The sequence below is a fragment of the Podarcis bocagei genome (assembly GCF_964188305.1).
Source record: "Podarcis bocagei genome assembly, chromosome: 8".
Lineage (NCBI taxonomy): Eukaryota > Metazoa > Chordata > Lepidosauria > Squamata > Lacertidae > Podarcis > Podarcis bocagei.
Window position 1 is genome coordinate 70,606,092 of NC_138133.1, and position 16,762 is coordinate 70,622,853.

The 16,762-nt window shown below is 44.1% G+C and overlaps 1 protein-coding gene across 1 annotated transcript in view; it reads right to left on the reverse strand.

Annotated features, from left to right (window-relative positions):
- Positions 1–16,762, reverse strand: part of DPYS (dihydropyrimidinase) — a 39,420-nt gene that overhangs the window by 5,554 nt on the left and 17,104 nt on the right. The window contains exons 5-7 of the mRNA XM_081204736.1: positions 16,263–16,419; positions 15,070–15,211; positions 14,343–14,485 (exon numbers count right to left, since the gene is read on the reverse strand). Coding sequence (XP_081060862.1) covers positions 14,343–14,485; positions 15,070–15,211; positions 16,263–16,419 — 442 coding nt within the window. The remainder of the gene's footprint in view (positions 1–14,342; positions 14,486–15,069; positions 15,212–16,262; positions 16,420–16,762) is intronic.

Sequence of the window (16,762 nt, forward strand, 5' to 3'; positions counted from 1 at the left end):
GGTTCACCAGAAGCGGCTTAGTCATCCTGGCCACATGACCCGGAAGCTGTACGCCGGCTCCCTCGGCCAATAAAGCAAGATGAACCCAGAGTCGGCCACCTAATGGTCAGGGGTCCCTTTACCTTTACTACCCAGTCTCAGGGGTGTTCAGAGAATAAAATATAAACATAAAACCTTAAAATAAAAACAACCCAATAACCCCCAACCCCCAAAAACACATTTTAAAAGGGCACAGGATCCTCACAATATTTAAAGTAAGACATATTTACTTGGCATGACTCAGGATGTCCCAGGAACACACTGTCTTTTGTTATGTAGTGACACTCTGGTCCAAGCCCAGACCCTCTGTGAAAAAGCCCTTTCAGAATCAAGGTGAGGTTACACGATACAGCATTTCCTATAAACGGGTATGCACTGCACCTTAGTTTTAGTCATCTTTTTATAACACTAGGGTTTGCATGCGAGATCCAACTGGTATAATTCAGATTGTGCAAATAAAGGGAATTTGGCACCCCCTTTCCCCAAAATTGGACTTTTTGTAGTAAAAAAGAAATGCACCCCAAAATGTGGGGTAACAATTGTATATGTCCCCACAAACAAATCACAATGAATACTGAATAAACCTCCCAATGAACTTTGTGCAAACAAATCGGGATGAATGCTCAGTAAATAGGTCGTCTGGAAGTGACCTTGCAGGTTGTTCCACGCCACGGATTTTCAGATGCCCTACTTCTGTAGACAGCTGCAGGAGATGGCTTTATCTTAGCCAGACTCCCTCCTTTCCTCCCTCTACACTCACCCTTTCACATTTTCCTTGGCTTTGAACTGTGTGTGTTATTTTGCAATGGAAGTTGTCAGAACTCCTCAGCAGAAAGGCACTCACCAGGGTCTTTCCAAAAGAGGAAGATTCCCACCCCCCTCTATTTTTAAACCAAGTGCATTCACAAAACTGCAGGGAATCAATGGTTGTGCAGAGGGGTGTTCGCCCTGAAGCCAGATGATGAGCCACTGCCGTTAAAACTGCTTGCCATATTTGACAGGAGGATGACTTTTTACCAACTAACCACATGTACCAAGAGTCTTAACGTAAAGCTATAATAATAATAATAATAATTTATTATTTATACCCCGCCCATCTGGCCGGGCCTCCCCAGCCACTCTGGGCGGCTTCCATAAAAACCAAAAATACAGTAAAATGTCACACGTTAAAAACTTCCCTGAACAGGGCTGCCTTAAGATGTCTCCTGAATGTCAGATAGTTGTTTATCGCTTTGACATCTGCTGGAAGGGTGTTCCACAGGGCGGGCGCCACTACCGAGAAGGCCCTCTGCCTGGTTCCCTGTAGCTTTGCTTCTCGCAGTGAGGGAACCGCCAGAAGGCCCTCGGCGCTGGACCTCAGCATCCGGGCAGACTGATGGGGGTGGAGACGCTCCTTCAGGTATACTGGACCGAGGCCGTTTAGGGCTTTAAAGGTCAGCACCAACACTTTGAATTGTGCTCGGAAACGTACTGGGAGCCAATGCAGGTCTTTCAAGACCGGTGTTATATGGTCTCGGCGGCCGCTCCCAGTCACCAGTCTAGCTGCCGCATTCTGGATTAGTTGTAGTTTCCGCGTCACCTTCAAAGGTAGCCCCACGTAGAGCGCATTGCAGTAGTCCAAGCGGGAGATAACCAGAGCATGCACCACTCTGGCGAGACAGTCCGCAGGCAGATAGGGTCTCAGCCTACGTACCAGATGGAGCTGGTAAACAGCTGCCCTGGACACAGATTTGACCTGTGCCTCCATGGACAGCCGTGAGTCCAAAATGACTCCCAGGCTGCGCACCTGGTCCTTCAGGGGCACAGTTACCCCATTCAGGACCAGGGAATCCTCCACACCTGCCCGCCTCCTGTCCCCCAAAAACAGTACTTCTGTCTTGTCAGGATTCAACCTCAATCTGTTAGCCGCCATCCATCCTCCAACCGCCTCCAGACACTCACACAGGACCTTCACCGCCTTCACTGCTGTGACCATATCCCCACCTGTCACAGCAAACGCTCTGGAAGCCTGAGTTCAGCACTGCCATTTTATCCCTTCCTAACAGCTGTGTCTCATTCCCCTTTTACGTATCTCTCTCTGTCTGGCATGTCCATGATCTCACTCACCTCTGAGTCTTGTGAGATGGGAAAAACTGCTACTTTGCATGTGATCTTCCAGATCTTAGAGATCACAAAACTGGATCTCTAAGATTCCGCCTTACAATCCTGTATTGGGCAACTACCCAACTCAAGCCTCTTCCCTCCATCTATGCAATAGTAATTAAGGACATGCTCCAAGCAACAGGCAGGTAAGTTAGCCTGTGCAAGGCGGCGTTGCACCTCCCTGCCCCATGCCTCTGTAAAGTTGCGTTTTAAGCTACGAAGCCATTTTATTGCTTTTAAATCATTGTTTATTGGCATGTTGTGACATTTAAACCTTTTATTCTTTTATAAGTAAATGTTGCCATTGCAACTAGTGTGCTTATTGCCAGCTCTCTGGAGCAAGAACCTTAGTATTGATTGTTCCTAAATCCCCTTCATTCCCCCTCCTCCCAATAAGCAAAGTAAGCCCAGCAAATGCGATCCTGTCTCTCTCTGTGCATGCTGTTTTCTGCTGTAAAGATACCAAGAGTAGTATTATTAATAATTCTACAAAATTAGCTTTTTCTTGAATATGTGTGTTCACACACACACACACACACACACACACACACACACACACCCGTGTGTGTACAAACACACTAGCAGATTTCACAGCAAAATGCACTCTGCACCTGCTCAGGAACCCTCCCATCATTTCGTCCTCCATATGTTCCAATGTTAAGCCTGTTAAAATCAGATGCCAGAACTGAGCCCTGATCAATCTTGCTCCAAAGATAGCTCTAGCGGGAGGAAGAACTGTTCTTTATTTAAGAGGCTTGGAGGAGGTAACCTATTTCCCCAAACCATCGCCGTTAAATGCAGGCTCATCTCTTGGGGGTGCCAGTTATATCCCCCTCTAGGCCTGAAGAGGTAAAAGGGAAAGCAAGAAAATGAACCAGTCTTCTCTTATATCCATCAAATGTGCCAATAGTTCTCAACCACCCTGATAAAAAACCAAAACCCAATACAACAGCAATTCTGAAACACAATTTTCAACCCTGTGAACAAAAGTCATTCATTCTCAGTGCGGACAGGACCCAATTCAGATCTATTATTTATTTACCTCTGAGCTTTAAAGATGGGCTAAAGGTCATGGGAACCCTGCTCTAAATAGGAATGTACTTCATGCTTACTGGAACACTTTTAGTTTACTAAAGGTCCACTCATTTCCCTCTCAAGGCTGCTGCTGCAGCTGCTGATCCCTCACAATTTATAACCCTCAGTCAAGGAGCTGCCGCAGCTCATCTGCCTGGTGGCAAAGGCAGCAGAGGGTGTTTGGGACTGAGCCATCCTCCCTTCCACTCAGAGCTCTTGCCTGTCACAAATTAAGAGTCCTCAGCTAAGGCAGCACTGAATCCCTCCAGCTTACCTGCTTGGAATTCTGGGAATAGAAAGCCACTGCCCTGAAGGTCAAAGGTGAGGTTGGACGTGTGCCACGCTGCCCACCGATATTAGGCAATATGTACCAACAAGTTGGGGGATCTCAGCCTTGTCAGATGGACCTAGGAGCATTTCCCTGATTTGCCCCTCCTTCAAGTACACATGGGAGCTGGGCACAAAATGGTGGCTCATGGAGCAGATCCATCTGCGTTCCTTACAGCAGGACAACCTGAGCACAGTGGAAATTTGCGTTTGGCCTGTCATCATGCCATGAATCTATGTGCTAAGTTGCTCCATACATTTGCATTAAAATAATGATGCGGCTTAGTTCATTCATCTGCCTGAAGTGCTCCTGAATAAAACACAAGCCTTGATATAGTGAACAGACCCTTTCGTCATTTTGTAGCTTTCCTCGTTTGCCTTGGTACCCCTGCTTTTCAACCAAAACAGACTTTCAAAACAGCTTAAAATCAGAATCCAAAGTAAAGGTACACTAGGGATTCATGGAGACCATTAGCTGATGTCAGCGTCCAGATTCCAAGCTCCTTCCTCTGGAAGTGGGCAGAATGTGTTACAAGTAGGGGCAGGGGGCAGGAAACTTAGGCCCAGGATCTAAATGCCTATCTAGCCCTCTCAACTCTTCCCAGGCCACCCCCCTCACCCCCCCCACTTCCATAAGCACTTTTGCCTGGTGGGAATGTGTCTTTGACCTCTGATAATGCCTCTTGGCTGTTGGGGTAGAAGACAGTAGGGTGGGTGGGTGTGGAAAGAATTTGCATTCATTTCTCCACCCACTTTCATCTTTGGTCCTGCCCACCAGGGCATGCAGCAATGGAAAGCTGTTCGGATGGGATTGTGGCTTTTGGTCTGAAAAAGATTCCCCATACCTGAGAGACCAACTAGCTCAAGTAGCAGATTTGGGGCCTAGCTGCCCTCTACATTTCCCACGGTACACTGTCTTAGGCTACGGCATAATTGCCACACTGTTCATTCTGGTCTTGCGCTCCTGTCACAATAGTGAATAATGCTTGGAGTTCGGGACCAGAGTATAATTATCTCCAGAACATCCTTAGGGAAGGGAACATATAAAATCCACTGGCACTTTCAATTTATGGATTCAGAAACAATGCAAAGCGAGTCAAGAAACAAATAAACCCCAAGTGTATCATTAAAAAGTTGAGAGAGGTTTGTGTGGGTTTTTTTTAACTTGCAAACTATTTTTTAAATACAGAATTGGAATCACTGGGCCGTTTTCAGCCTGCACAGACAAATGGATGAAGCTGGTTTAAACCAAGATAACCGTTGGTCCCTAAAGCCCAGAACTATCCACTGTAACTGGCAATGGCCTTGCTTGCATGCATGCAACACTAAGTCACAGTTAACATTAACCATTGTTTGGTTAATAAACCATGGTTATAGCTCAAGTCATCTCCCAGCCAATCATGCAAACGATGGCTTGCCAGGCCACAGCCTAGTTTCTCTTCCCATTGCCTTCTCCACATCTCCCCAATATCCCAAAGATCTTCACATTTCACTAGCAATTCCTCACTGGGCTCACAGCCTACTTACTATTGGCCAACTGTACAGAAGAGAGCGTGGAAACCCTGCTTGGTCACTCTTGGCAACTGGCTCTTGCCTCTCCCACGACTCAGAAGGGGGCTTTTCTACTTTTGATAACTGAGCTCCTTTGCCTGGAGAAGGCAAGGATGGTCCCAGGACCTTGGGTGGAATTCAATCTCACTATTATGAACGTTCCACCTGTGTAAGCTTTTCAGTTTTCCAGATGGAATGATCTCCTACTTTCCTCCCCTGTGCGCTGTTCTGGCGGGTAGGGTGTCTCTTGACCCACCCACCCCTAGTCACTTTCAGGGATACACGGGGGTAGGAGAGCGGGGAAGGCCATTGCACAAGCAGCAATCCTAGAGCAGTGCTTCCACCGACAGGGCTCTTCAGGTACAAATCTGGCCCCTTGTGTGCAAGTAAGGCACATGTCCTACCACCGAGGAATGGCCATTTGCCAAGACTATTATAGCCTGCTCTTCATTTAAAAATATAACTCCAGAGTGGGTTACAGTATAATATGCAGTAACAGATTACATAAAAGCAGGAAGTATAAATGCCATAATAAAAGACAGCAGTCAGTGAGGCCAAAGCTGCCCAACTCCATGTCCAAGGTCAATATAGGTTGGATCTGTGTAGAAAGTGCTTTCTACACTTGGACTGCCAACATATGTTGTTGCCTATTACAGGTGTTGCCACCTATCACAGATTCAGCCAACACTGAGGGCAGCACCACCTGGGCTCCCTGCTGAAATAGAAGAGGCACCATCAGTACTGGCATTCCACCGGCTCTTGAAGACACAGCTATTTAGGCAAACATTCCCCTGAACTCAAACTTCCTGATCCAATTGTTTTAATTGATCTTTTAATTGTTTTAATTGTTATGCTTTTTGATGGACTTGTTTTAGTGTAAATTTTAATTATGAATGGTTTGAATGTTTCGATGGAATTGTTTTATTGTGCATTTTAACTACGTATGGATTTTATAATTGATTTTATACTTGTAAACTACATGGAGGCCATTTGGGCATGTAAACTCTTTACAAAGTAATAAATGTTTTAATTTTGATTTTTAATAGTATTTTTATTATTATTACAAATGTGTTTTCCAAGAGCAGGTGGTCCTAAACTATTGAGGCCCATCAGCCCATGATGGGATTTATGGTCCAAAATATCTGGAGGGTAGCAGACTGCTTTAAACAAAGTATACTGAGGGCTCTTTCATGGATATAAATGTATATATAGGTGGAAAAACCTTGAGATATCTTGGCCTAACATCTAGTGATGTTTTCACTAGGTCTGTCAAAAATGTTTTTAAAGATTTGTTGATTTATTTCCAAACATAAAGGTAAAGGTAAAGGGACCCCTGACTGTTAGGTCCAGTCATGGCTGACTCTGGGGTTGTGGCGCTCATCTTGCTTTATTGGCCGAGGGAGCCGGCATGTGGCCAGCATGACTAAGCTGTTTCTGGCGAAACCAGAGCAGCGCACAGAAACGCCGTTTACCTTCCCGCCAGAGCGGTACCTATTTATCTACTTGCACATTGACGTGCTTTTGAACTGCTAGGTTGGCAGGAGCTGGGACCAAGCAATGGTAGCTCACCCCGTCGCAGGGATTCGAACCGCCAACCTTCTGATCGGCTAGCCCTAGGCTCTGTGGTTTAACCCACAGCGCCACCCGTGTCCCATGTTTCCAAACATAAGTGACCCTGTACTTGAAGCTGTCTGTTTGCTGTGTGTACATGAAATACATATTAAGGCAGGAATGGGGAATCTGTGGCCCTCCAGATGTTGCTGGACTCCAGCTCCTTTCAGCCCCACCCAATATGGCCAGAGGTCGAGAATGATGTGAGCTGTAGTCCAACAGTATCTTGGAGGGCTACACGATCCCTATCTCTACAAGGCATGCTGTATATATGATGAAGCACACCTGTCTGTTTCACCACCCCTCTTTAGAAAAAGAAAACTTTCATAGTTTGGGCTGGCCTTTCTAGACCCCAGGCAACACCCACAACAATTAGAAAGTACCTGTAGACATGCAAACGAAGCAGAACAGCACAGTCTCTGATTAAAAAACAGCTTTGACAGTACTGGAGGGCTCAGCTCGATAAAAGTTTCACATCAAACTGTTTTCTGTTATCACTGACAACTTCATTGCTGCAGAGCATTGCCAGGAAGCTCCTGGAAGTTCCTGCAATTGCTTTGAATGTCTGGCTGGTATTGATTGCTCAGCTAATGGCAAAAGCTTCTGAACGAAACTGCAGCTGCCAATTTGTAATTTATGACCATGAGCGCCTATTTTGGCCAACCTTACTCCTAGTGCACCTGAGCACAGGAAGTGGACAATAGTCAGATACGGGGTTTACTGAGCCCAACAGGGCAGCCCTTATCCACCTAGTGCCTTCCAGGTGTTTTGAACAGCAACTCTTGTTGCTGTGGCTGATAGGAGTTGTAGTACATAACATCTGGAGGGTACCATGTTGAGAAAGGACACAATAGGAGTGATATAATTACGCTTGGGCAAGGGTCTCAAATAGAACCCCCTGTACTTTCTTAAAAATTAATTAATTTAAACATTGGTTGGGTTTTTTTGTTTTTGTTTTTTAAAGGAGACAGGACTGGGAAATGGGGATGAATATTGGAAAGGCGAGTTTTAGGTTCTAAGGAACAAGACACTTGAGTCTTCCGCACAGGAGAACTATGTAAATAACATGGCACTGCTTTCGTTGACTTCCTTGGAATTTTCTCTCTGCAGAAAGTAGCTGTTTTGTGAGACGGCATGTCAGAGGAAATGCACACTGTGTTCACACAGTAGCTGACTTTTGTGGCTTCGTTCTTTGTTCTTCCTTTTAACCAAAATAAAAGGGCAAGCAGATTGAAAGCGTGTGATCTTCCTTTGTGGGGAGGAGGAGAAAAAAGCGATGCCGTAAAAACTCCTTCATGAAATTACATGGATAAATTCCTAGGGAAATCAAAGTCTTGCACTTAATTCAACGGCGCAATAAGTAAAAAACCAGTAACCTATTTCTCTTCATTTCCTGTATCTTGAAATAGTAGCAGACAATTAAAATTTAAACACATACACACAATATACTAAGGAAGTGATATTTGTCCATAATCTGTTATATTTACTAACACTAATTCCAGGAAGAGCGCACAAGATTACAGAATTATAGGCCACGGGTTTATAATAGTACTGTGCGTAAAACATACTGCACCGTATGTTGATATAAAGCTTGCAAAGACTTGTTTTACTGAAACAGAAATTACATTGAGACCTAATTACATGTTTTACTATGGTAGTGTATGAAGAGACTAAGCACAAAGTCTAGCATTTGCATGTGAGTCTGCAAAATTCAGGTACATTTATAAAAAATTGGAGGAGGGGGGAGAAATGGGTGGGAGGGTAGCCAACACCCAGTCCCCCTCCCAAATCTTGACAGCCTGCTAGCTTCGCAGCGTTCCCTGCACTCTTTCTGATTTTGACTTTACCTCTTCTGCTCTGCCCATTATTTCCCCCACTGCAACAACACACATACATTTCAGGAAAAGCTAGGGTAAGGCTGATAAAAATATGAGCCAGCCTCCTTTCCCATCCTCCAACATCACTCTCCAGCCTCTGTCTGCATTCTTCCTGCCACAGTATCTCCTGCTTTTGCGGCCATGTTTCTGCTGCAGCTATTTTAAATTGCTGCCTTTAAAAAAAAGAAAAGAAGGGCTGTGTTTGTTTCAACACAGCATGTGTCCTTTAAAACACACTGAACTGTTACGTGCAAGAAAACCGAGGAAAGGCAAAAGATCAGGCATAACAGGAAATAGAGGGAAGGATCACTGCTGAATCTACTGAATCACTGATGAAGTTCCAGGATTTTCCCAAGGATACCCATACAGAAGAAGAGAGTGCCTACTGCTTACGGTAAAAAATAGGGCAGACAAGATCTAAATTGTACTCAGAGTCAGACCAGCAAAGGAAGCAGACAAAGAAGCAGATTTCTGCATCCCCATCCCTTTCAACGTAAAGAGTTTCATCTTTCAGACTGCAACATCAAAGTGGCAACCATGAAGCTCACTGGGTGACCTTGGGCCAACCACTATCTCTCAGCCAAACCCACCTCACAGGGTTGTTGTGAGGATAAATTGGGGAGGAGAAACATGTACACCACCTTCAGCTCCTTGGAAGAAAAAGTGATATATAAATGTACACACAAAAAATTGTTAATTTTTTTTGCATGTATTGCCTGCTGTCACTCAAATTCAATTCTTTTCATTCACACGTTCTCTTGCTAGTCAAAAGGCTAAGCAATTAAGGCTGCAACCCTATTCCTGGGAACTTACTCCTGGGTAGACATGTACAGGATTGCACTGGTAATGCTCTTAAGAGAATCACTGATTCCAAACATGGCTCTCTTAAAGATTCATCCAGCTGCACCTTAAGAGCACAATATATCACAAAGCAGTACCCCCCACAAGACTTTTTTGTTCATCCCAATATACTGGGTGGTGTTGTTCAATTAAAAAACAACAACACGTTTTCATGACATTGGTCAAAGTAATGGAGTAAAGAGTGAAATATAGAACATATAGAAATATAGAACCCTCAACACAATCTTTCTCGTTGGGTTTGCTCTCCATCACTCTACAGGTGATAAATCTAAGGTGTCATGTATATCAAAGTGTGAAGAAAAGCTGTTTGGCAATTCATAAATACCACAAAGTGAAGGGTTTCTTGATATCTTAAGTGCTATTTAATGAATATTTCAGAACTGGCATTTCCTGAATAGACGGGGGGAAGGCAATTCTTTCTCTCATACATTTTAAAACTGCATTCCAATACATCCTCCCTCAAATGCATTTTTTTAATAAAAAAAACCCTGTCATATTATAGTGCAATTACTTCAACTTTACTCTTAATCATTATTCTGCCTAAGGTGTGTGGTCTGTATCGACATTGTAACAAAGACTTTTTGGGTGCCTATTGCAATCCATAGCACATTAATTTGAGGCATATTTAGTTAAAATCAACTCAATCTGGGCTGTAATCTTCTGCATACTTATCAGGAAGCAAGACCCATCAAACTCCATAGGTCCTACCTCTGAGTAGCTATGTACAGAACTGTGCCACATAAGCATATTTTAAACTGGAGTGCAACATAGTTTATTTGTAGCATGATCTCAATTCCTGCTGCACAGAATAATAATAAAGCGATAAAACATCAAACAGTAAAAACTTCCCTAAACAGTGCTGCTTTCAGATGTCTTCTAAAAGTCAGATAGTTGTTTATTTCCTGATGGGAGGGTGTTCCACAGGGCAGGCACCACTATCGAGAATGCCCTCTGCCTGGTTCTCTGCAACCTCACTTCTCGCAGTGAGGGAACTGCCAGAAGGCCCTTGGAGCTGGACCTCAGTGTCCAGGCTGAACGATGAGGGTGGAGATGCTCCTTCAGGTATACTGGGCCAAAGCCACTTAAGGCTTTAAAGGTCAGACTTCACAATAAACCATAGTTTAGTGTGATGTGAACGAGCCCAGATGAGTCATTATTAAGGCTCATAATAATAATAAATTATGTTAGCTTATTATTTCACACAATGTTGCACGGACTGATCTTTTTGTATTTACTGGTTGTTAAGATGGTTATTTCAAATTGTTTCTAGTATTTGTTTTGAATTGCTATGCCTATTTTGTGAGCCACTTTGGGCATGATTTTGTAGAAAAATGGCATACAAATAAAGAGATTGTGATGAGCAAAGGCCTGAACCAGGCACTTACTCTGTCTTTTCCTGCTTCACCTGCAACACCCAAACCTGGGAGTGAGACACAGGATCTGAGACCAACAGATACAAATCAAAGTTGCTCCAACTGCAAATATGTTTTCTTAGATCACTTTCCTTGTGACACTACAGCTTGATTCTGCAAGCCTGCTGGAGAGCCTGAACCTTTGCTGCCAGGGTATTTAATTGCAAATGTTTTCAGCAGGTGACTCAATTCCAAAGTCTACCTCTTTGACATCATGGAAAATAAAAGGAGAGAGATGTAAGTAACAGCCTTTCCAACGTAGGAGTGGGTAACAGGAACTTCACTTTTTTTAATTTCCCCTTTTAATTATGCCTGCATACAATTGCACTTCAGCCTTAGGGATTTTGGAAAGTCCTGCTGGAATCAATTGGGTTTACTTCTGAGGAAACCTGGTTAGCATTAAGCTGAAAGCTAGCTGGCCGTCTTAACTGCAGAGCAATAAATCATGACATTGTGTTGTTACGCAAAGGGGATCATTATGCCCAGTCCTAAACTTTTATATGCTGGTGTGGCAGATCATTGTGTCAGGCGTTAAAGAAAACAAGTTTGCAGCCTGAACTCAGTGTGTTATTGTTGTGTGCTAACCCTGAATGTCAAGCATAGTTGATTGTATATGGATTTCTTTTGCTGGTCCCATAATATCCCCAACCATTTTTCACAGAGATGTCTACATCCTCTCCAAAGGCTTCCAATGAAAGCCTCCCAATTCTCTCTAGTCGTGTATCAACATCTGCCCATCGCTTTAGGCTGCCATCACATCTTGCATTTTTACTCTGTATTTTGTGATGTAGAAAAGGATGCTAAAGCCATGCTGAAGGTTTCTCTTTCAAATGTGCTAGCTGTCAAGGGAGTAACTGGAATTTCAACGTTAAGGGATAGCTTAATTATTTTTCCCCTACGATGCCCTCACACCCTCCAAACCTTGATTTCTGTAAAGTGAATTCTCCTCCTTTCGTAACAATTGTGCTGGGAAGTATGGCTCACTTCAATCTTACTGTTTTGGGTTTTTTTTGTTCCATGGTTAAACTAGGAACTGTGTGGCAAACAACTTGGACTTGGTTTACGCAGTACAATAAGCCAGTCTAAGGCTGCATGCCCACAGTGGCATATTAAATTTCCCCATTTCACTGTTAATTTCTGCACTGTATTTGTGCTTTCACATGACAGAGAAGTCACTTCTGGAAATCTGGTGGAGGTTAAAAAACAGTTTCCATATTAGTAATTACTTTGGGGGGGATCTGTTTGCAATCCCATTATCCTGAAATATTGGGAGTGCAATGTGATGAAATTTAGGGAGGTATACTGGCATACAGGGACGCGGGTGGGTTAAACCCCAGAGCCTAGGACTTGCCCATCAGAAGGTCAGCGGTTTGAATCCCCACAACGGGGTGAGCTCCTGTTGCTTGGTCCCTGCTCCTGCCAACCTAGCAGTTCAAAAGCATGTCAAAGTGCAAGTAGATAAATAGGTAGGGAAGGTAAACGGCGGGAAGGTAAACGGCATTTCCATGCGCTGCTCTGGTTCGCAAGAAGCGGCTTAGTCATTCTGGCCACATGACCCAGAAGCTGTACGCCGGGTCCCTCAGCCAATAAAGCGAGATGAGCGCCGCAACCCCAGAGTCGGCCACGACTAGACCTAATGGTCAGGGCTCCCTTTACCCTTTACCTTTATACTGGCATACGGTTCTTTCCTGACACTTTCATGGGGGGAATCATTGGGGAACAGAAGCATGCTTGTGCCGAAAGAGTGAAGGAGGGGCAACTCTGTCCGATGGTCTTCATTACCGTGCAACACCATGCACATTGGTATGAATGAGATTTGGTGTGACATGCCAGTGTATCAGCCAAAAAGCTATAGTTCTGTAACACAACAGGAACTGCAGTGTGAAAGGAATGTTAGAAAACAGGGCAGAAACCCTAGTATTATATTAGGATACCTGCTCTGGGCCTCTAAGCATTTTTTTCCTTCCTAGTGTGGCTCATCACTGGACCACTATGTGATGGCTTGCATGAGTACTGTTTGCCAGAAAGAAGCAGACAGCTTATGCAGTGGCGTAGCGTGGGGGGTGCAGGGGGGGCCGGCAGCACCGGGCGCAACATCTGGGGGTTAGGGTTAGGGGGTGCAAATTACTTGCCTTGCCCCGGGTGCTGACAACCCACGCTACGCCACTGAGCCTATGTTGCTTATCGCAACATGAGAACCGGCATTTTGTTGTGGCTCCCTACTTGTGAAACGCTCTCCCCAGGGAGGCTCATCTGGCACCATTGTTACGTATCTTTAGACACCAGGCAAAAACATTCCTTTTTCATCAGCTCTTTGGCTTCTAATTCTCTGTGGCCTTTTTGTGTGGGTGAGATGTTTTAATCTAGTTTTTAAAAAACAGAATTGCCTTTTAGATATATATATTTTTAATGCTTGTTTTAATATATATATTTGCTTTTTGCTTAAAACATTGTAAGTCGCTTCGATTTGCTGTGGCCCAAAAGTGAGTAATGCATTATAATAATAAATCTAATCATCCCCATCATTATCGTTCTGAAATGACTGAAACATGGTTACTCTTGAGATAACTGCCAATTATCACCACACAGTATGAAGGCTGCCTCTTGGCTTTCCATGACTTCTAGGCCATGTGCTCCCTCTTCTGGAGAAGTAGAAGGTCACGTAACCAGTCAGATTTAAGCATTCACAAGCTGCTCATCATTTCATCCCCATTCATTCCAAAGTTAACAGATAAAACACGCTACGTGAGGATGCAGAACAGAAGCCAGAAGTTGCATTTCTTCCATAAAGTATTGATTGAGCTTTGAAATGAGGACACACCCAAGAAATATCTTATTCAGTGAACAACTCTCCCAGAAAGAGAAATGCATTTCTGTAATCATAATCATCTGGGATGGTAGATAGTAGAAACAGGACTATTCCGGGCTGGTAGGCGGATACCAACTTTAGCCTCCCCAGTCCTCTTCTGCACTTGGAGAACAGCAGCCTATTGGAAGAGCCTGAACTGGTCCAGGGAGAGAGGCCAGCACAGAACTGGGACCTTTCCCTGGGCTTAAAAATGGCTAGCTATGCCGTGGGTAATTGGTCTAATGTATTTTTAGCAAAGCATGTGGTAGTTTTTGGCACATCATTTAGGTCTTTTTGGGCATCACTATGTGGGCATGAGCTAGCCTGGAGAATGCTTGGAATCACTGATCATATTCATGAAAATAGCAATTAATATAAAAGTACAAGCAATTATGTTTTTTCTACATGGTCAGCAATCCAGGCAACTATTTTTAAAAACATTCTGACTAGTCAAAATCCTTTGCATAGATATGCTGTGGCTAGCACCATATATCCTGTGAATAATTCAAATGGGGCATCATTCCATCATCAAGATTTATGTCTTCAAAATGCATTCTTAGAAGGATGGACAGGTGTGATTTGATTATTCATAGACCATACCTTGTAGCTTTGGGGTCCCAAATGACAATGTCAGCATCAGAGCCCACAGCTATTCTCCCTTTCCTTGGGTACAGGTTAAAGATTTTAGCTGTATTCGTGCTGGTGACTGCCACAAATCTGTTTTCATCCATTTTGCCACTATGCTGCAAATAAACCAAAAATAGGCATCGGCAAGGAAGGGGATACATAAGCCTATTGCAAGCAAACTCAATCTCTGTTGAGGAGTGCGGGTGGGATAACCTCACTCAGAAAACCTCTAGGCAGAAAATTCTATATAAAAAATGTAAACTCCCAGTAATATGCTGATGCATGCAAATATAGCACCTAAGAAGTAACTCTTTGTAACAGAAATCTTCTTTTGGGGAATAACCAGTTCAACATTGATAGTCTTGCTCCTTAAAACTATCTGTTCATTTGTGGAATGAACAAAGAGGCAGTGTGGTGTAGTGGTTACAGTGCTGGACTAGGACTTTGGAGGGTTCGAATCCCCATTCAGTCATGAAACCCAGTGGGTGACCTCATGACAGTCCTTATATTCCAGCCAAACCTAACTTACAGGGCAACCGGCGGGGGGCGGCAGGTGGATCTTTGCACCCTGGCGCCACATATGCTTAAGACAGCCCTGTGCCTGGGGATTTAAGTGCCTCCTCAGAGGCGGGAGGCTAACTTGTCACTGCTGCTTATATTGCTCCCCATTCCGCCTGAGAGCAAAATAAATCCTACTCACCACTCCTTTTTCCCACACAACCGACATCCTGTCTTCCACGCCATTCACCCCATTGGGGATCTTGGTAAAATCATCCTTCCCCAAAGCCTTCTGGCAGATGTCAAAGGTACAGTTATCTGTCGCTGTCACAGTTAAGTCACCACTGAAAAAAAAGAAACAATTCCAAGTTAGGCAAATCTGAACATTCAGAAACAGAACTTGGTACAAATGATGGACAAAGAATCAATCACAAGATACTGGCTTGTTTCTCGTGTTATAGCTTTCTGTGACCATGCAAACGTGCTGGTTCTCAGCAAAGAGTTTGAACTTGCTTTGCTCCTCCCTGGTCCTTTTGAGACAGCCCAGCTTAGCGTGTCATCCAAATCCAGAATCATGGTTAAGGTCTCTTCTCCTTAACCACAACCTGTCATCATAGGACCAGCCTTGGCTATATGTAGCTGAGGATGTCCCTTTGCAGAACAGCCACCATAGAGCAAACTTCCGTCTCTATCCACACAACAGACTTCACCAGTTGGCTGCCACATGGCTGCTATTTTTATTTTGATCATTTACTTAAGCTGGTTATACCTTGCTTGGGAAGGGTTGTGGCAGAGTATATGCTCTGCATACAAAGCATCCCTGGTTCAGTCCCTGGAGTCTCCAGGTAGAGATGGGAGAGCCCCCTGTTTCCAGTCAGTGTAGAGCCAGATGGACCAATGGTCTGACTCAGCATAAGGCAGTTTCCTACATCCCTAAACCATGCTGAGACTATATTTCCCAAGCAGACCACTTGGATAAAAACCTATTTTGACAATAACAACTGCAAAATTAAAAATAAAAAAATGAACAAAGCATTAGATGCACACAGCACAGTAAGTTGAAAGACCAGCAGAACACCGGGGGGGGGGGGGGGACAGCAGTCCATTATAAGATGCCTTCCAGAACAGAAATGTCTTCTCTAAAATGAGAAGGAAGTTAGCTTGAAGGATCTCCTCAGAGAGAAATTTCCAAATCTGTGGTGCTACCACAGAGAGGACCCTGTCCAAAGTATCTTGTTGCACACTTATTTGCTGACTGTTTGTGGCATGAAAACATAGACTGGGCCCAAATAAGTATGGCTGGCTTCATCTGTTTAATGGCCTTCTTGCTAAGGCATCCGGATGCTGCTAAGATGTCATACGTGAGCATTTTACATGTACACTGCATTAGCTTACTTTGCCAAAAGATTCATCAGGAAGTCTGGAGTAGCAGGATCCGGCCTCAGGGGTGGGCCCATGACATGTGCTGCAGCATGGGACCATTCCTTATGCCAGTAGTGAGTGCCATCCGTTCCAAGGCCGGCAGCTATAGGCTCCCCATAAACAACTTTCCCTGGTGGAGGGGGATAAGAAAATACATAGATTAAGAGGAGCAAACTAACAATGCAGGCTTGCAATATTGTACAATGTACAGCTGGCTACAATACAGCAACATCTGGTTATCATATATTTGAATACACACCCACCCAAATTCTACCAATATGGGATTCTATAGGGCTCTATCACACATCGATCTTGATGTCTGCACTATGAAATGGTGTATACAAGGGTGATAACAGATTGGTCTTCGGGCCTAACAGAACTCTGATGGTTGCAGGGTTCCTGATTGCAAGGAGGCTTCTAAGCCTGTTCACCTGAATCCCCCTTTCATGCCTTCACCCAGAGACTAGTGCACA